General features: G+C 33.9%; 1 protein-coding gene across 1 annotated transcript in view; it reads right to left on the minus strand.

The window, feature by feature from the left end:
* The window catches only part of KIAA0825 (KIAA0825 ortholog), a 210,384-nt gene that overhangs the window by 180,227 nt on the left and 7,913 nt on the right, over positions 1–22,244 (minus strand). The window contains exons 3-5 of the mRNA XM_026044103.1: positions 15,435–15,574; positions 4,604–4,772; positions 608–1,277 (exon numbers count right to left, since the gene is read on the minus strand). Coding sequence (XP_025899888.1) covers positions 608–1,277; positions 4,604–4,772; positions 15,435–15,565 — 970 coding nt within the window. The 5' untranslated portion in view covers positions 15,566–15,574. The remainder of the gene's footprint in view (positions 1–607; positions 1,278–4,603; positions 4,773–15,434; positions 15,575–22,244) is intronic.

Here is a 22,244-nt window from a genome sequence, read left to right on the forward strand (position 1 = left end):
ACTCTTGTACATTAGTACAAGAACAGGATTTTTCTTTATTAGACATATTAGATATTAGATATAATAATATATTATATGTATTATATATTAGTATATTTTTCTTATATATATTTTAAATTACAACATGCACAGTAATCTTTCTGGACCTGCTGATGTATGAGTCCCTGTTTATATGATGGGCACGTTATTACAGTTACACAGCCACACAATCTCATTTAACTTTGTCAATGGAGAAGTGTGGGGAGTAGCCTCACAAGATGGGGGTGGGGGGTAGTTCCTTAGTTCCTTTATCTCATCAATAGAGATGTGGAATAAGCTAGACCAAAAAAAAAAAAAAAAAAGATTATAACATGGCAATGCTATCTAGTGAAGTATAACGCAGTTTGTACATATATGAGCATAGGATAATTTCCTTTAGTTAAAAACATTTTTCAGCCCAACTCTAGCCCAACTGCAGTGATACAGTTTAAATATGAAGTTGTAATTAATAAACTGAGTCTCCACAGGAAATAATCAGGCATACGAATAAAAAGTAGAATAATTAAATAGGAAAATATCTAATCAAAATGAACATAAGGCTAAATGAACATAAGACAAGGCTACTAACCCACAGCATGAACTGTTCCTCTATGCTTCTTTGAAATCTTGCTTGCCTTAGCTACAGGTAGAGCATTTTCTTTGAACTGCAGCTCACAAAGCCTTTCAAGAAGAACTGTCATTTCTTCAGTGATGGTATCAAGATAAGTTTCATTAATAAACTTCAGCGATGAGGAAGGATCAATAGCTCCACTTAGTATGTACAAGTCCTCTTTTATCATTGTGCACAATGTAGGTATGGAATTTTGGTAACCATGAACCACCTTATCAAAATTTGTCTCACCACAGCTAGACAGAAGACAGTTCTGTAGAAGATCACTGACTAGCTTATTCTGCATATTTTGATATCTGCTTAGGACTTCTGATTCAGGATAAAGAAACAAAAGCTGCTGTATGCACTGTGTTTTGAACTGCATTTGTTGTTGTAAAGCGTTACTTTCTGCTTGACCTTGACTTTGCAGTCTGTTAACTAAAAATCGACGGAGATGTAATCGCACATCGTCCCAAAGAGATGTAACATCCATGGTTGAATTATCCTCAATGGCATGAAGAGAAGACGTAAACTCAAAAGATGTCCCACTTGGAGTACAGGGAAACGAGACACCACATTGACTAGAGAGATCCAGAAGGAAGTGAAGTATCATTTCTTCTTGATTTTGTTCATTCGTGAGTAAGGTTTGCTAATAAAGGCAAATTAGAGAGTATTTCAATAATGTTTTCTTAACACTGGTTAATAAGATTAAAAACTTTCTGTACTGGTACTAATTATTTCAATTGCTAATTATCTTATCGGCAAATAAGAGACTGAAAAAATATGATCTTCATAAAGAACAAAAATAACAAGGCTTTTTTTCCCCAAGGATTTATGCCCCAATCTATCTCCTTGTCCACCAACTCCAATAAGTCCACATTTCCCTTCCCATCTTTCATATCATTATTATATTATCATTAGATAAGCCTTAGCAGGTGATGAAGCCTATCTACTTGGGTCCATGGACAGATCTTGGAAAGAAAATGGCATGAAAGATTACTTAGGATTTACGAGGAAGGTGGCAGGCTTTGCTCACAAAAGCAAGAAAGGAATTTAGAAAAGTGTGTATTGTTGTTTTCAGTGTAGTGGTTCAGCAGGTGACCGTTAAAAAGGCTGTTTAATAATTAAAAAAATTGTCCAGGCCCCTCAAAGAACTAAAATCAAGAACATGTTAAGACTTAGGTCACACAGGGCAACACAGTATGGAGCTATGCATCTTCCAAACCTAGATGCAGCTTTACACATTAATAAGAATTAAAAAGGATCGAATGCGAATGTGGCATTATTTAACTGTAACTATTCCAAAATACAAAATGTTCAAGCTTTCTTCTCTAGTAACCTTTTTTGATATATAATTTATATTAAAAAAGCAACACCTATCTAAACTATTGCACACTTAAGAAAGAGAATAATAACCTTCCTACTGCCCTCTATCCTAGAGCGTACCATGGTGCAAATTAAAAAGTAAGAATAGCACCATATTATCTAATTCTGAACAGAAGACAGAGACCAAGATTGTCTTCCACAAAAGGAAAAACCTTAAAAATTAACTAGCTAGCTATTTTCCTTCTTTTCTGCATCTTTATTTCAGGATGCTTCATATGAATTTTTGGGACTTATGAAGACACACTGGTAGTCAGAGAGGAAATTTCTAGCCCAATAGGTAACAGTTTCTAAAAGCATGTGCATGTGATAGAAATATGTTTACCTAGATAATACTTTATATCACATTTAGCCATAGGCATATGCATAAAGTTGACCTGTTTTTCTTTTATTGCCTACTAAAGGATTCTTAAAAGTTTTGTGGCTCCAACAGTGTTGTCTCAGTTCGTAAATTATGAGCAATAACTACACATTGGAAGTGCCAAGTCTCAACGTGTTGACTTCTGGAGTTCAAGGATTATTTTTTATGAATTATGCTCATATATTCTACTCTGAAACAGATAAACAAACATGCAAGAGAACTCTAAAAGCTGTCATACTGCTGAATGTAAATCATGCCTTTTGATGATGAATCCAGAAAGCTTCATGAAGAATCTGTTAGGATTTCTAGACGGCTTACAAATACATGAGAATACTAGGTTAATAATACACCTAAATGCAGCACCTCAGGCAATGGATATGCTGTACTTAGCATTATATTTTAAAAATGTTCTGGCAGTTGAAAAGATAAACAAAATCTCTAACAAAATAAACACGCATAATGAGATATAATAATGGATAGGGATATTGTTCCTAAGTAGATAGAGGGTTACTATTATTGAAAATGTATTACATAGTTATTTAATTAAAAGCTTGCAAGTGAGAAATTAAGTCAACTGAGTAATTAACTTCAATGGATGCAGTTACGCAGTTAAAAAAGGTCAGGTTGTAATGTTCTCATTAATGCTCACTGCTACGGAGAGCAATTTACTGTGGAACTGTTTATGGAGTTAAGGATTATCTAGCGTAAGTAAAACTTGCTGTAGATGGAGCATCTCTGCTAACATACACACTTTTCATCAGCAGTCCCAGCAACACAACAATCAGGCTGGATTGTCTGATGAGAAGCCAGGAGCATGGACAAACTAAAGTCCCATTTCTCACGCTCTACAGATGTTCTCCCGACCAGCTGTGCAGAATGGAGCCTTCCAGGCTTCTCATTTCTGCCATTTGCTCCATTCTCCAGGCTTTGCTCGCCTCTACGGCCCACAAGCCAGATGATCCTGAAGTCAGGACTGTGGGCCCTGCTAAGCCCCTGGGGAGCTGAAGACGCAATAAGCACATCTGGTTTGAGATATACCCCAACTACTCCCGAAATGGTAACATTTTGGTGTTTCACAAACAAATGCCGCCACCTGGTGTCCAGGTACACGGCTTGACGAGACCTAGGAGAAGGATGAGCATGGGAAATGGGCACAGGTGAGTTACCATTGCTATGCCCTCTTATGAAAGTGCCATGTAAAGATGATGTGTAGGGATGACTTTATAATTTGAGACAATTTAAGCTAACCAGAGCTATGGGTCACGCAAGCATCCAATGGATTCCAGTGTGATTGGAAGGCCAATAGGCATTTCCAGGAGTTAAATACCTGGGAGATGATTTCATGAACCTTGAGCTTTCCTGAAGACCTAGTCCCAAAGGAGAAAATACTCCACTTATTTGAATGACTTTTTCTCTGTTAATACATTCAATTTTGGACTAAAGATGTTTGTGTCCTCCAAATAAAATACAAAATGGAAGTGATCCACGATACCAATCCACTGGATATAGTTTATGCTTATTTGCTTTAATATATAAAAATATAAATATATATGTACACACATTATATAGGCATCTATATGCACAGCTTACATACAAAATTGCTGTCTATCATTTACTGAGGTATCATTCTTCATCTATGAAGCCAATTCAATTTAACAGAATTCCACTTCCAGATACAGATTCTAAGGTGCAACTTTTCAGACAAATTTGTGAAGAAAATGCTTTCCAAAATAAGGGACTTTTTTCATTAAAATGCAGTTTGATTTCTGGCCAGGTCTTCTAGTACTTGTAAGTTGCTCCCACATGTCTACTTAGAAAAATTTTATAGCAAGTTAATGCTTAAGGAACGCATAACATACAATTATCTCTATTAGATGCATTTTATTCTATACTATGCAAAACATACATTTTATACATTTTATTCTTATACTGATGCAAAAAAAAAAAAAAAAAGAGCAGAAAAAAGTGGAATTGGCGTAGAGAGTAACTTCAGACATTTTTACCAGTATCTCTTTATAAAACAGCTAGTTCTACTTCAGACACAAGTAAAAGGAAATAAATCCAAGCAATACCTGCTACAGATGTCAAGTAAAAACTGTACTGAGTCATATATTGAAATTTGTGAACTATATTAATTGCAGTGAAGAGTGAAATAAGAACATCAATATACAGTAAAACAAAAAAACCCCAAAATTTCCCCAAAATAAAAACTTTCATTAAACATTTTTTACCAGGGTCCTAAGGAACTCCAGCAGCTCTCCATGGTGTGTAGTAGAAGGCTTGAGAGAACTAAAATTGCAGTTACTTAGCCACTGAAGACATTCAGTTGTGTCCTGTAGTAGTTCATCAGTACATATTTCATTTATTTCTGATTGTAGCTCCTTAAGACACTGTTCCACACTAAAAAAAAAAAAGTAAAGAAGAAAAAGTATTCCATTTTTCAAATAATCTTGTATTTTTTAAGAGCATACTTAGTGAAAAAGACATCATTTAAGACCAAAAAATCTTGATCCTTAGTGCTTAATTAGCTAAAGCAGAGAATATAAACTATATTCAAAGGTGAATGTGCAATGCACCTTCTTCATCAATCAATTTTTGTTTTATAACATATAACAACTTCTTATAGATCTATTGACCCATGATGGAAAATGTTGACAAGAATTTTGGAGTCTGTTTGTTGAAAAAGCAGATTTTTTCTTTCCTATTTTTTTTTTATTAGAATATTGGAATGAAAACAGCATTTGCTTTCAAGGACCTTATCTGCTCGTTAATGCTAATCATAATCCTTTTTTTGAAATCATATGCAAATTGTATGCTAATTATTGTAATTCCAGTTGCAAAAAAGTAGTTGTATGGACACTAACAAGAAAAGAACAAAATAGAAAAATCTAGAAGGAATCTAAATTATTTCCTACAGAAGTTTTCTTGGTCTATGGACTTTTTTCAAAGCCAATATTGCCTTTAAGGAGGCATTGGTCAGTATTTTATACAGTTCAGTTAGAAAAAAAGAGTGTTGACTGAATTTAGTTAGATCTAGGTTTAATACAAGCAGAACTAGAAATAAGACTGATTTAGTTCCATTCTACTTGATGAGTAAAAGGTGACTCCTTTATCTGAATCTTTGTTATGTTGTAGGTTAGTTATTTCTAACCTACGTTCTGTGAATGGTTAGAAATAACTAACCATACATAGAATGTATTTCTATGTTCTTACTGCTAAAAAAAAAGGAAGGCAAAGTTTAATCCAAATTAAATTTTTCTTATCTCGCTTACTATAAATTTACAGAACTAGGTGAGACACAGCTCTTTATATCCATTTTCATAGCACATTCTTCTGACTATGTTATCTTCAATTCTCATCACGTAGTAGAGACATCTAACTTACCTATCACACTTTCACTCAGGTCTGTTGCATAAGGATGAAATATGCTTTTCCTGTCTTTAACTAATATTCCCAAATAGTCCCAAACTTGACTTATTTTAGTAAAAGTTGGAGAAATAAAAGGTCAGATAAGATGATGATGATGATGATGACAAGGTGAGAATAGACAAGAAAATGAAAAATGGAAGAGGAGAAAAAGAAGAAAGAAGAAAAGGGGGCAAGAAAATTTGCAAACAAAATGGTTGTGTTGTTACAAAATCTTGTTCTCAGAAACAGATCCAAGCAATATACATATATATACTTTAAACTTAAATGTAACACAGAATAATTTTGTAATATGTTTTACACAAACTATCTTTGTATGGAAGCAATCCTACAAAAAAGGTAATCTGCTCTGAATATGAATAAAATAGAAATCTCAAAAACTACTAATCAATATCAATTTTGACTGTCAATCAGTGCTGAAAGGTCATTCTGCTCGTCACATACTGATTGTACTTTTTTCACTTATTTCAACCTGAGGCAATGTTTCAATACATGAAAAAAAAAACATGTATTTGTTTCTCTACTAGATTTTCTCCTCCTTTATTGAGTTACTCATATTTTTTCTTGTCCAGATGTTATGGAGTGTACCCTAAATTCTTATCAGTTATTTACTGTCTCGTTCTGATCAGCAGCAATACAATAAATCAGTGTAATCCACAGCTCTGGGAACTAAGTCTATTAGTTTGAATTGACATTTTAGAAAACTAGTGTAAAAACACTAAATTAAGTTCCTAGACAAACAGTAGTGTACTTTCCTTACTTTTGTTTTATTTTTAAGTTATATACAACAACAGTCAGCAGCATATTTTTTTCTTCTTGAGAATGATTTTTAAAAAACAGTGAATACAACACATGAATCAACACCTATCACCTCTAACGGACTTTAGTTTGTGCAAATAATTAAAATACCTTTACCTTTAAAATAATTGCAGTAAATAAAAACAACCACTCAAAGAAGAAAAATGCATTGACTACAAAAGCAGCATACAGAGGAGCCGCAAACTGCTCAATGACAGTAACATTTTGGAGGGCAGTAAAAATATGACTGTAGATAAACTGCTTCTAAAACAATAATGACTACATAACTTATAAAAACCACTGCCTTAAAGCAAGCTATTTGTTTTGAATAGTTCATTTTTTTCCAAATTTAAGTGTATTCATTAAGAATTACTGGTATTCTTGTTTTACATTTAAGAGACATGAGGTAAACGAAAGTGTATCATTTTGAAAAGAAGATGCATCTCTTATGGCTGCATTGTCTTCAGATAATAAATTCAGTAAATAAAACCAATGCCAAAATATTTAAAAGCTTTTGAAAAATTAGGAATGCATGGTCCTATAAAAGTCTCTCTAGAAAAAAAATGATTTTATTCAAGAAAATTCTGAGGGTTCAAAACAAAGTGCCCTTGAAAAAATATCTTCTCAGGAACAAGAGACCTTATCAGGAGCACAAAAAAGGCCTCAATGAAAAACAATCCCTCCCTGCCTGTGGCCCACTGGCACAGCCCAGTCATGAGTATCAGTTCTAAACTCGACAAAAGAGTTGCATGCCTGTCTAACTTGTGAAACCTGTTCCCAAGATTAGGAAACTAAATGCCTTGCTTCTACACCTTGTCTTCTGGGAGACTATCAAAGGATTCTATTGTGGCCTGTTGCTGGGTCTTATTCAGTCATACCCGAGATTACTTACCCAGAGTTACAGCACTGTGTGTGTTAAAGGGTCTACTCTTGTTAGTCTGTGTCAATCTGCTTTAGGGAGGAATGAGTTTTTAGGCTCATCATGCCAAACTATAAAGAGTTTCACAAGGCCAGATATTTTAGTAATTTGTCCTAACGCTGATAAAAAGGATTACGCGGATAGATTTCAGTGGACCTCCCAGAAGGTACAAACCATGATTCATTTTATTTAATCCTTTTATCTCAATAAAATATCAAGTTCAGACTAAAACTGTTTTTCAATGAATAAAAATACTTTCATACTGTTTATTTGCAACATACAGTAGCTAAACATGATCTCAAAAGATTGCTGTTTCTATCTTCCAAGGTTTTGTCAACACTTAATATTATATGAACACGGCAAATTGTAGATGTTTATTCCACTACATCAATTAAGTTCAATTACTATTTTAAGCATTTAGCAAAGTTCATGTACTAAACTAAGTATTTAGAAAATTGGTTACCAATGGAAAAAAAATGTTTAGGTATGTTACCTGACTTTAGAAAGCATTCATTTTAAATCATAGCTTCAGCTAAAGAGGACTAAAATTATTTTAACTGATAAAAAGTTAAGGCTGGTATTTAAACTTTTCTAATTTCACATCAATGTAGTGACGATAAGTCTTAGGTTACTTTTCTTTTTTTAAGAAAAGTTTCTGCTTTTCAAATTTGCTAAAAGTTGAAAAATTTTGAAAATTATAAATTTTTGTAAAAACATCATGGGAGAAACATCCTCAAAAATTAAGTCATTAAAATCTTAAGAGCACAATTATATAAAGCCACCTAAAGTATTAAATTCCATTTTTTTCTTTCTAATAACTTTTCACTAAGAGTTAACAAAAGATATAATGTAGTAAGTTCAGGCCAGTGCATAACTTTAGATTTCTTCAATAAATAGAAGCATCAACCCAGACAACATCGACAGGTACTGAGCACCTGAAATTCGAGCATACTTTGTCTTAAAATCATATACACAGTCAGTATAAGATAAGGTTGCACACAGGACATGATTGTATCTAAATCTGGAGTAAAACAGGGAAGTTAAACATAGTTCTAGCTTTATTTTTGCCTTTGTTTATTATTGTTAATTAGTTCTTCATTTCTACATTCTGTGAAGCGTTCTTCAAACACCTAACTCTAATGAGAAGGTGACGCATCCAGTTTGTATTTTTAATGCTCAGGTATCAAAGTTAGATGTTGCTATACCTTCCCCGAGGGGCTTAATTCTTCTATAGGACGTTAGTCCATTTGTACTACACTGAAATGGCTGTTCCTGGTTAGACTGAAATCTAGGATGTTTCCATCAGTGGTCATTAGAAGATGCCATGAACATAAGAGCAGTTAAACATATATCAGTATTTCTCAGAATGGTCTTATGGTTTCTAGCAATCTGTGACATAATGACTTAAACATAACTTAAAGCAGAGATAGTGTCTTAGTATTTAACAGCCCTCAGTAAAATTTTCTTCCATGAATGTTTCCTTTTTGAATGCATGGAATTGTTCAGTCACGAACAGAAAAGGATGATCACCAAACTACTATATTATGACTGGAATATAAAAGCTCAAGGAAAAGTCGAAGCTTGTTCTACAGTGAAGTAACATATTCACATGATATTTCCCCCAAATTAATTAGTTTTTCCAGAATGATATACAAAGTCTCATAGTAGAAATAGCTTGAACCTCTTGAGGACATGGTATCACAGTCAGTCCTGCAGGTATACCACTAGGCCTGTGACATTGTGGTTTCAACTGAAATAGTTCCTCTTCCTTAGAGATAAGAATTTCATAAACAAAGTGAACAAAAACAAAGTGAAGTTCTGTTATTTCACCTGTGTCCACAGTCGGGCTGCTTTTCTGGTATACTATGTCAACCCTGAGAAGTTTTCTTCTTTTCAAATAGAGAACTTGTGGTTGCTCTTACTTGTTGAAATAATGAAAACTTTTATGTCTTTTATTTAAAAATGTCTTTTAAATGTCTTTTATTAAGAACAGTCAGATTTTTTTCAAAAAGTCAGCAAAAATGGCTATTTATCATTTCATGTGTTCCTATGATACTTCTGAAAACTTACAGTAATACTCAGGACACAAGTTATTTTTTAGGATTTCTGCAATTCTGAAAAAAAAAGATTACTACAGTTACAGAGCTATAATGATTATAATTTTCCATTCTAGTCTTAAATCAGCAGATTATTATTTCCGGAATACTTGCTTTCTTATTCTCATTAACCCAACTGCATAAGCTAATGAATTCTTCCATAATTTTGTGTTCTTTGCAGTGATGACCTCAACAGAAGAGGAAAAGATTAGAAAATAAATCATCTTTTGCTATTAATTTTGTTACCACTGCATGTCTTGAGTAAACATTTTCACAGTTAGACTCCATTATTCTATTACCTTAGTCATATTTTGTATCTAATTCATATTTTAAAAAGTTAAACATAGTATTTCATAATGGAAATCAGAAGTATGATTTCATATTTTCTTCATTTCATATTATCTCATAACATTATTTCATAAACCTATTATTGCATAAGCAGCAATTCAGAACTGACAAAAAAAGACTTAACTGCATAAACCACCTCTTTAGAAAAAAGCTGTTAAAAAAAGTATGTCTTGATATCTTTTTTCTTTTAAATCATCAATTCTTTAAAATATGAGTCTGGGAAAGTGACAGTCTTATCATAATGCTAATAGCCTTGCAAAAACATCTTCAATTTTTGTTATTATAACTTTGGACCTTACAACTTAAAAACAGAGGACTTAGCAAGCTATTTTTTCACTCTCATTTATCCACTTAAAAACAGACCTGTTGACAATATAAAAGAAATGTATAGAGTTGTCACCAGAATTAAATACAATTGTTATGAGTTTGCTGTACTTCAACCACAGAAACTCACCAAACAATTCCCATATCACAACCATAACTTCCAGTTGAATCATTGCATATCTTTAGAATAATTTCCAATATTATTTTAGAGACTTCAGGTATTTAAATTCACCACATGTAAGCTTTGATCCAGTAAATTATTTCAGAAGAATGGTAGTGAAATATAGGAGTCTTTCAACTCCACTGACCTGAACATGACAATGAGAAATAAGGGGTAAAAGACATTGTCTTCTGTTTACTTATATGGAATGGGATATTTCACAGTACAGTCAAGAACGTGATTATAGCTTCTGTAGACATACATGACAGGTAACTAACTAGCTAAGACACTGACACAATTATAATCACTGTAGAACAGAGTTAAGAAACTAGGTATCTATTAAAACAGTCAGCCTCTGAGGAGCTTTGTGCTGTCCCAGGTAGTAAAATGATAAGGAGCAAATATCCTGATCTCAGCAATCAATCACAACAAAGTTGACACAGACTGAATGGGAATAAAATTACATTCCTTTTGAGCTCAATTATTCTTTTCTAGCAATTAATGGTGTAGTGGGTAGACAGATACTCTTTATCAAAGATTTTAGTAACATCATTCTAACACCTTTAATAAGTACTCAATTCAAAATGAAATACTACAGCAATGTACAGTAAGTAGGATAAATACACAGCAGAAGAATCAAAGTTTCTCTGAAAGCCATGTTAAAAAGTCAGTAAAAAAGTAAGCACTATCAACATTATACCCCACTGTCCTAATGGCTCTAGCTGGAAATTCTATCTAATATTTAACCATTATTTGAGATCTTGCATGGAAATCCCAAGACTTTGTTCATGATCTCAAATGATGAGTGAGATGTCAGAAAAACTCCATATTCCAGAAAGGAAAAACTACAAATTTCCTTCAAAACAGAAAAGAGAAGTGCATTGCCTGCATTAGAACTCAGTTGCAGGCCACATGTTTCCTTGCATGTTTCTATTCCGCTTCAGAAAAATGGTATGTGCAGCACCACCCAGGAGCCTATACGGTCCTTAATCACGAGAGATGGATGTAGGGAAGTATTTTCAGGCAGGTCAGCAAAGTTATCAGCTACAGTATTTCCACCAGAGGAAGTGGAAAATGTCATACTACCATCCTGAGACACTTCCCACATATTCTAATTTTGCAAATTAAGCGTCTTGTTAGTTGATCAACTAATAAATAAAATTTATATTAAACAGCTCTGTGACAGGATGCAATGTTGTAAGTACTTAATCACAACACTACTGGGTTCCTTGAAGCAGATTATCACCAATTCATTCTTCTCACAGATGACTAAATTGGTGTTAAATAGACAGAAAGTTAGGTTGAAGCTTCATAGACAGAGGTCTCTGCTAAAAAAGCCTCAGATAGATATGGTCTCCAATGTATTGCAGAGGTAGAGTAAAAACTCTAGTTATTATATATAAATTATATATAATAGAGTATATATATTATATATTATATATAAATTAAATAGAGTATATAAATACTCTAGTAAGTAATTTTGTTGAATTCAGAGTAATTGATCTGTTGTAGAAGGTTTGAATTCCCTGAACCTTCCTGCAGCAGGGCAGAACATAGATGTCACCACTAGAAAGCAGTCAGTCACACACTGATGAACAAACAAAAAATTCAAATGCTAGAATTCATTCTCACAATCATCTTTTTTTTTCTGTAGTCATATCAATTTCTAATAGTAGTATTACAAATCCCCTGAAAGTTTATTTCTGTGGATTATTCACAAATTAACTGTTTCAAATCCTTAAACCTCCGTATTAGAAAACAAAAAAAAAAAAAGTAGTTAATTTTTTTTTTTTTTTTGAATAACAGTATAAGTGAAAGCAAAACTGAGGGGAAAGACTAAAGAGAAATGGCCATCCCCATGAAATTATAAATACAACTTCAGGCTGTAGAATAATCCAAGACTATTTTGGCACAGAAAACCAGCCCCAAGAGACAATAGTTTTGAGATTGAATATTTAGCTGCTGCTATAAAACACTGTAAAGATACAGTTAACATTCGACTGTAATAAGGTTCTGCTTTAGAACAGTGAATGAATGAACCACTTACTTCCTTAAAACTGAGAAATTAAACAACTCCCCAAGAGCGGCCACTTGGCCACTTTTTCGGGTTTTTTTTTGTTGTTGTTGTTGTTGTTGTTGTAACACCACTGAATAGAACTGATACAATACCTACCTACTGAAGGTAATTCACTGCTGGAAAGCCTATCTGATTTGTTGTGTCACACAATTTTATAAAGGCTATTCAGATGGAAGGCAATAAATGGGTGTTCAAGTGATTTACACACTTTTGGATAATAATTTTTTACACTCTGTTTTATTTTTAAAAATATATATATGCTGTATACTATTATGCTTATTCCCTGTGGTATAATAAAACCATAAATCTATCTGATGAAAAATGGATCGTATTCCAATTGCATCACTGTAGCACATAGAGCTGCTCTTATCATACCACTTACAAAGATCAATGGTAACTTGAAAATGATTTCATTCCATACTACCTCTAATATATTAGCAATAAAAATACTCTTTTTAATTTAAAAGTCACATCAGTTGCTGTCCATCTTCTTTAAACTCCTCTCCATTCCTGCAACTGAAATATTACAGAAGCAAAATATGACCTATTTTCTGGTAGTACCCTATAGGGCTACTTTCTGATTTTTCTTGTGAAATTCTGTTTAAAAACTGCCTTAAGAGGCAGATTAGCAAAATCACAAAGTCCTTCCTGACATGTGTGTCTCATTCCAAAAAAGCTCAAAAGTTTTATCAACCAGCAGCATAAATCTCAAACATACTAAAAACAAACAAAAAAATAGTAAGCCACGGATTCCAAAGAACTTTATAATTATCGTCTATAAACTTTCAGACTGGCTCTGCCTAACAGTGACAAAAATCAGTCTTGGCTGCTAACTGAAAAGGTGGCAAAATATAATTTATATGTCTGCAAAAAGTGCTGATGCATTTTTTTCCCCCTAGATCTGTAACACTATAGCCACTGAAAATCAAATACTAATAAATCTATGATGACATCAGCTAAAATCTTCAAAGCACACATCAACATTTCACTGATGTCATAGAATCACAGAATCACAGAATGCTTAAGGTTGGAAGGGACCTCAGAGGTCATCGAGTCCAACCCCCCTGCTCACGCAGGGTCACCTAGAGCACGTGGCACAGGGCTGCGTCCAAGCGAGTTTTAAAGATCTCCAGAGAAGGAGACTCCACAACCTCTCTGGGCAGCCTGTGCCAGGGCTCTGTCACCCTCACAGTGAAGAAACGCTTCCTTAAGTTCCTGTGGAACTTCTGGCACCTCAGCTTGCGGCTGCTTCCTCTAGTCCTGTTGCTGCCACCACTGAAAAGAGGCCGCCCCCTCCTCCTCACTGCCTCCCTTGAGGTATTTATACACACTGATCAGGTCCCCCCTCAGCCTCCTCTTCTCCAGGCTGRACAGRCCCAGCTCYCTCAGYCTTTGCTCAYAKGGCAGATGTTCCAGGCCCCTGATCATCCTGGTAGCCCTGCGCTGGACTCTCTCCAGCAGCTCCACATCCCTCTTGTACTGGGGAGCCCAGAACTGGACACAGTCTCCAGATGTGGCCTCACCAGGGCTGAGTAGAGGGGGACGATCACCTCTCTCGACCTGCTGGAGACGCTCTTCTTAATGCACCCCAGGATCCTGTTGGCCTTCTTGGTCACCAGGGCACACTGCTGCCTCATGGTCATCTTGTCATCCACCACGACCCTGAGGTCCCTCTCTGCGGGGCTGCTCTCCAGCAGGTCAACCCCTAATCTGTACTGGTGTCCAACAGTTTGGAAAGTGCACTATGTACTGGTTTAAAATAGCATGCTCCAAAGAAATTGGCTATTAGTGCTACCCAAATGGAGCTATTATTAATACTGTCACCACTAAGCACTTGTGGCCACTAATTTTTTTTAAAAGGAAAATTGTTCAAAAAGTGTGATACGAATACAAGTAAAAAGGCTGAAAAATTTCTCAGCTTGGCACAACCAATATAGCAGCAATTCAGCAATCACTTAAAAAATTTTTCAGTGAAGTTTCTACTTATTCTTCAGAAAGTTGTTTGGGAGCAATGGACAAAGACCTCCACAAGCGCAAGCTTCATTAGAAATGCACAGCATTAAAGAAGATGTTATCAAAAGCATTCTTTGAATTCATACACTTGTATGGCATGCACCGCTATCTAAAGGCATTTTTTTTTCAATATTCTACATAAAAAAAAAAAAAATGCTACTTGTTATATCTCTGACTAAGCACTGACTTTTCTCAAAAGTGATTATTCTGTTTGTTTAAGTGCACTTTCTCTGATGAAAGTGCTTCACAGGTACTGAAGAGTTCAGTCACAAACACTCCCACCACTTTTCAAAGCAGAAAGAATGCACAGGAGGTTGGATGACTTTTTCATAACAATATAAAAAAATCAGAATCAAAAAAGAACCTATTCAGTACTCTAGTGTTTCTATAGCATTGATTTTTTATGAACCCACATGTAACAAAGTAGACAATGAAAGATATCAAAAAAACAAATTCGACTTAGAAAATCTACTTTTATACAAATATTTTAATTGAAAAGCAAAATAATGGATTATTTAACAAAGAACACATTTATTAACTTATTTGCCTTTTTCTGCTTTCATTAGAAATGTTGAAAGAACATTATGGGTTCAAAAGGTGCTTTCCTGTAAACTCATCACCTCTTTTAGAGAATAAGACTTTTAACTTACAGCTGTACAAAATACGGTTTTCATGAGAATACAGAATTTCCTCTTTCAAAAATACCATACAGAGAAAGACTATATCATGGAAATTATATAGCAGTAAAAATGTGTTAAATGCTCAAATGGTTACAGTGAAGTTACTACTGAAATAATTATTAGAATTTTAACCTCTTTAACCTAACAAAGGGAACAAGGAAACAACTGTGTTTCATTCTAAACATATGACTTTCACTAATATTGTGGAAAATGTCGTTTACCTAGCAGAATTCTTCTTTATTTTTTCATCAATATCATTAAGGACTTGTTGAAACTCCAGTTCTCCAGGAAGAGCATTTAACAAGCAGTCTAAATTGGAAGAATCAAGAGAATACTCTCCTCCCCACTCCATTTTCAGGATCTGTAAAATACATATGGAAAAATGGTTACATAATGAAACAACACAGACTATAAGCACCAAAATATACATGTTGCTCCTTCACAATATCTAGATTAATAAGGAAGGAATTAATTATACAATCATTGTTGAATAATGCAACCCTTCCTTCTGAGCAGAGTTCTGTTGAAGGATATCTGTAAAACACAGCCAGATATTTCATGGTATCTTGCATTTTTAGCTTAAGAAATGACTTATCTTCCTCATAGTACTAGTTTCTTCATTACATTTTGAAAAATCTAAAACCAACAACATCTTCGCAGGTAAATTCTTTTTCTATGGGCGTCTAATTTTTCTCCATGGAGTAACTGTGTTTTGAAATTCACACATATCATTGCAAATAACCTGAACCTAAAAAAAATCCAGACTGAAACCCTGTATGGTACTCTAAAAGAAAAGAGAAAACCATGAAAATATTTACCTTTTGGAGATTTACTCAATAAATATTTTGTCAGAATATAGGTGAAATTCATTATCCTACTCCAATTAAGAAGCTACACCCCCAAAAAACTATTAGCAGTAATTTAATTATACTTTCATTTCACTGATGACAAAAAATGAAATTTATTTTGCATAGTGATTATTTGATACTGAAGTGAAAGAAAAATTATATAAATATGGAAATTTCTCAATATCTGTACATTTAACATCCAAAAATCAGCATTTTCAATCCTATTTATATTGCAGAAACACTCGGAGACACAAATGTAACAATCTGGATGCATGTGATGTTTGGAAAAGAAAATATACCTCATTTACAGTTCTGAATTAAGAAATACACTAATTTATTTACAGGCAATATTAATTTATGAAATAAATACAATTTTGGTCAGCTGTGATTACCATGACTACCTTTTCTTTTTTAAGATAACGAGATAGAAATGACAAAACAGAAAAGCAAATTTCCATACAAGCAAATCTTGAATTATCATAGAACTAATTTAATTTAACTAACTAATTTAATTTGTGGGCCAAATCTAAGTTATGAACAAGATACCACTTGTATGACAATGGTCATATCAATAATTGTAAAAAAAAAAAAAAATACAATTTTTAACTCCAGTTGGCAGGCACTATTATAAATCATTAGAAACCCTCAAACTGAGCAGTCAAAACGCATTCTCTAAAAGAACATCAGATTAAGATGCAAAGTCAAGATAACAGCATTGCTCAAACATGAGCAACATGAGCAGCAGAGCTGCAGATTTCTTTAGAGGAAGCATCTCTACTGATGCTGCTCTTTCCAAACAAAGTCTTAGAGAGCCTGTAAAGCCTGGGCTAACAGCAGGATACTAAGAAATGTTCTGCAGATATATCATTCTCTTAAATGCTCAGAAACTACAGAATATCCATTTCCAAATAATAATTCGAAGACTTTCCAACAGTTTGAAATGTCGTTGAAACTCAGGCACCCTTCTGGTTAAAAAGTCTGGATGCAAACCAAATACATCACGTAACACATGGAGGCAAGATCAGTCTTTGAACATAAGACTCAAACTATCTTAACAGATGTTACCGCAATTAAAGACACTGTAATTAAAAGCAGAAGTAAAAAGTATTCTCCCACATGCTGAAATAGTTCATCCAGGCACTCTGGCAAAAAGACCATACACCAACTTAGGGAGATTCTATAACCCTTGGAAAAAGATTTATACAGCACTTCAAGGAATTTTGAGATAAAAGGGATTTTGAAATACAGTTTACTAATACATGATACCATTTTTATTCAGGCATGGTCATACAAATCACATCCTTAAGAAATACCTCAGATACCCCAATGCAATGCCTGTAGTCAAACCCATCTTATATTTATCTTTAACAGTCAGCAACTCTGCAATCAAAATCTATTACATATACATGCATCACTATGTTTTTTCCTTACAGGACAGCCAAAAAGCTCTTGTGATCCACACAAAAGCACCAATACTGCTTACAGGCCACTTAGTGCTTAACAAATTCTGTATATGAAAAAAATTACCTTGTAAACATGACAGCTTACTTTTTATGTATGCATTCCTATAAGACTTCTATGTCATACCTGTTCAGTTCACTTGTCAAAACAAGGTAATTATTTTTTTCAGTCTGATTTTATGGAGGAAAAAGTAACACTTGATTATCCAATTGTAAGGTATTATTTTAAATGGTCAATAGTTTGTGCTTCATACACAGAAATCTAATTATTTCTCTATTACTGAACTATCATATGAAGAAGCAAAAGTCAAAGCTTTCAGAAGCACAGTTAGTAGATGAAAATCTAAATGCATTGAAGTGGAGCAGAAATCCTACTGGTATTTATGTAATCCACATCAGGGCCCGGAGTACTTTAAAAGCCTTTAATGTCCCCAGGGCCCACCACCTCTGCCCATAGTGGTGCAGGACCTCCATTGAGGTCACCCCCATGCCGCGAGCTCCAGCCCGCACTAGGCGAGAGGAGCAAAGCTGCAGCTCCAGCGCAAGCAGGGCTGCACCTGACCCTAATCACCTACTCCTTAAGTTCCTTTCAAAATACACCAGAGGACCATTCTTCACCAAGAAAATGATGCCGCTGGCAGTCTTTTGGGTTGCTACATGACAGCTTAAGCTATACATCATGTAGCCTAAAAAGAAATAATCTCCAGGTCTGTATTTTAACCTGCAGTATTAATATAAGTTTTATTTTAACAAGTTTCTATGGACAATACATCTAACTGCAAGAACCAATTTTTGTCAAAAATAAGTCAATTTGAAGAAACATTACCGAATATTCAAGTTCATATAAATCATATTCTTTTTGCTTTTTTATCTCATATAGCACTCATCATCTAAGAGCACTTTTTCTTTTCTAACTGTTTTCTTTTTCCATGTCAATCAAAATGCAACAATGTAAAAAACTCCTCTATAAAATGATAATTTAATGTTTTCCTAAGTATAATTGCTGTGGAATCCCTCCATTAACAACATACATGGAAATTCCAAGGGATTTCTAAGAGGATTAGGTATTACAAATACATAAATAGCTAGTATTTACTGCAATAAACATTCATTTTCAGACATATGGTATGTAAATGCTGAGTTGTCCTAAAGCTTGAGTAGCTTTTTGTATGAACACTTATATATATATACACATACACTTATTATACACATGTACACATGTATAAATAACTGCAAAAATGCAGCTATATAGACACACTTTTTCACAAAGACTTTTCTTTGTAAATATAAATTATGAGTAGAGCAGTATTTCATTACACCAGGTAAAACATTACTAGACCATGTTTGCAGCATACAAATCCATTTCAGCCTTTTTAGTAACTTTGTAAATGGTGTCAGATTTATTCATCAAAGAACACATAGTACTGCTATACATGTATTTCCCTATGGCACTTAACTGACTTAAGAACCTTGTTCTGATGTCAATGGGCTTCAGGTACCACAGAACAGCATCAATCAGAGAGAAGGTAAGGCAAATTTTGTATTATAGTTACACAAAACAAATCTGGAAAAAAAAAGCATCTAAGCATAGTTTTAAAATATATATACATATTATATTTCTAATCTATCAAGGTCAGAACATGAGGTGATATATAACATATGCAGACAAGCAAGTTGAAAATCAACAATTAACAACCTTAAATAAATGAATTCCAAATAATTTAAACAGAAATGGTTTAACTTAGATAATAGGGAATGAAATACCAAGTTTGTGTTGGATAGTTGAAGAGTATATGTTCAAAATATTTTATATTAAAGGACATCTTCAGTTCTTTCTGAACTTCCTGACCTGCTAAGGAAAGTGTTCTTTTTTGGTTGTATTGTAATTTCTGTTATTCACCACAACCAGCATAATACTGTATAGAAAAACCACTTTGGCTGACTAAAAAAAAAAAAAAAAAAAGTAGACTGATGTTGCTTTGTTCGCATCATCAATTTTTAAACCTGGAATTCTATAAGCTATATCACAGAAGTTTGCCACTCTACAATTAAAGTCTTTAAAAAGTCATTCATCATTTCAACAAGAACACTCAACTTTCCATTTTATTGATTTATTTCAGTTAATACCAATCCACTGTTTTGGCCCTTTTTAATAAAACAAACATATTTCTAAATAGTTAGCAAATAAGCTAGTCAATAATACCTTTAATGTATTCCAAAATAACCAAAATAACTCTAATTTGAATTTAAACCATAACAGGCACATGTAAAGAGTTAAAAAATAAGTATTACCTAATACATTTCTTCATTTAGCAAGTTGCAAATACTGCATTATTTCCTATTTTAGCACAGAATGTGCTGTATAAGAACAGTAAAAATAGCATGGCAATCAAATTTTGTGGACTGCTATTTTCAAGACAATCTAATTATTTGAAAACTTATTTTAACATTATATGACTTTCTCCTAGAGATCTCATTCCACCTCCACTCAAGACAATAAAAGAAAATTATTATCTTTTTTTTTAAATGAAGGTGTCAATGGCCCTCTGATTTGAGAACAGGTATGTCTCAAACTGCAGAGATTTATGTAGAGAGATTTAGCCAAATTATTGACTCTTTTTTTTATGATATTGCCTCTTTATCTTACAGGAGACCTATTTTTACCATACGAGCATCCTTGTAAAACTGAAGAGGAAAAGAGAACTAACTACAAGATTTTTCATCACTCAGCTTATACTTCCAGACTACCTTCTTTACATTAGTTTCCTTCATGTTTAGTTGCACAACTGTCCTGAGCCACTTTAAAGCCCAGAAGATGTCACCTGCAATCACACACCAGGCAGCAACTTCATGGCGGTGGCTTTAAAAAATACAATTCAGTGTGAAATCCCTGCTGTTCTGGACACTTTCTTTGAATATTTAAAGTTTTGTTGGAAAGCAGTTTTCCCTAGCTCAGAAAGCAATTTTAAAAATCATAATTTCTAGAGCTGTACTCAGACATAGTAAGAGATTTTTACTCATTTTTAAAATTCCTTTCAAAATTTTATCACCTTTAAAAATAAAGACTGCTAAAATAAGAGAAAGAAATTTAAATTTCCATCTACACAAGATCATAACCTTTTGCTTTTTTGGCTTCTTTTAATAGTCAAGTTCTGCATATAGGGAAGTATAGAAGATCTCTATTTAAATTTTGGCTAGTCACTTTCTTCTCTCTCCCTATTTTCCATTTGTTTTTCATATACAACTTTTACAAAAGTAACAACATAAAGTTCTATTCTTAAAAATGTATACCAAAAACAGTCCTCATGAGAACAGTGTTTACATAATATTTTGTATGTGACAATTAACTTTGAAACAAGTTTTATTAAAAACATGTAGTAATGCTCCTCATCCAGACTTTCTACATTTACTGTTGCCAAAAATTTTTATTCGAATGTTAGTTCACAATTTATCAGTTATTATTTACCACACATGTACCACTTTTCCTTCAGCAATTTTCAATGAGATTTTCTATTTTCACTTAAATCTGTAATCATATTGGACTCATTTTTCTCCCATTTCAAAAGAGGACAAGTAAGGCAGAGTGTAGAAGATACGGTATACATTATTTTTAATACTTGTGGGTTCTTCATACTAGTCCTGCTTAATCCTGTTTGCCAGACATCTGTACATGCAAGACACTAAAACGAAGACCCAGCAGTCCTCCTCACTGCTTCTTTCCCGAGTCACACGGGGTGAACTGCTGGGAGCAGAAAGCAAAGGCATCAGCACTCCCTTTTCCGACCTTCTGCTACCTGCGACTAGTAGGAGACATTCGAAGACAAGGAAAAAACTCTCGTTTGCATAAACTTCATCAAACACTATAGGTCAAAGGCAGTGCCTTCAAAAGAGGAACATGCCATCTGGATTTGCAAGATGCAAATCCTGCGGAGTTATGTCAGAAGAAGGAATAAAGCGTAACGTAACTTCACGACCTTAAGGAAAGAAGAAATGACCATTTTATGAGTAGCTTTTGAGTGCCAGGATTTCAACAATTCCCATTTCTGCCATGGCCACCTACACACAAACACAGAACATAATAAATGCACATACCTTAACATTTTTGCTTGCATATGTTTTTATCCTCTTCTGCCGCTGTCACCCATAACCACATTGTGATATAGATAAGCTTTATTAACGATGGATGTTAAAAAAATTATTTTCAACTATAAATTACTCACTAATTTGTAGAAAGAAGTAATCGCCAATGCACAAACAAGACATTCTTAGCAACTAGTTATAAAAATCTTCCTTATACGTTTTCCCACCATCCATTCTTTTGATTAACAGTATTTTCCAAGAAAATACAGGATAACTAGAATACTAATTTCAAAATAGCATATGGTATTTCACTTCTTTTCTACAGTTACAGCTGGAGATCACAAGTATTGAACAAACTTTGTGTACTGGTATGTTCAGGAAGATGTCTGAGACCCGTAATTACTGTTCCCCAATGGACTGCATGGCTTTGTTGGGTTTTTGTTGTTCTTTTTTTTATGGGCCAGAATACAAGAAATCTCCTATTTGTGAGAGTATTGGTGCATCCACTTAAAAATTCTTTTTCCTGTTGTGGCAAGAGGAGATGGTATTTAGTGAGAATATATGAATTTTCTCATTTCTTGTCTTGTAGAAGAAACACATAATGAGGAAACAATGCGTTATAAACCCCTAAATCACACTCAGA

This window comes from Nothoprocta perdicaria, unplaced genomic scaffold, assembly GCF_003342845.1.
Source record: "Nothoprocta perdicaria isolate Ctin4 unplaced genomic scaffold, notPer1 scaffold_35, whole genome shotgun sequence".
Taxonomy (NCBI): domain Eukaryota; kingdom Metazoa; phylum Chordata; class Aves; order Tinamiformes; family Tinamidae; genus Nothoprocta; species Nothoprocta perdicaria.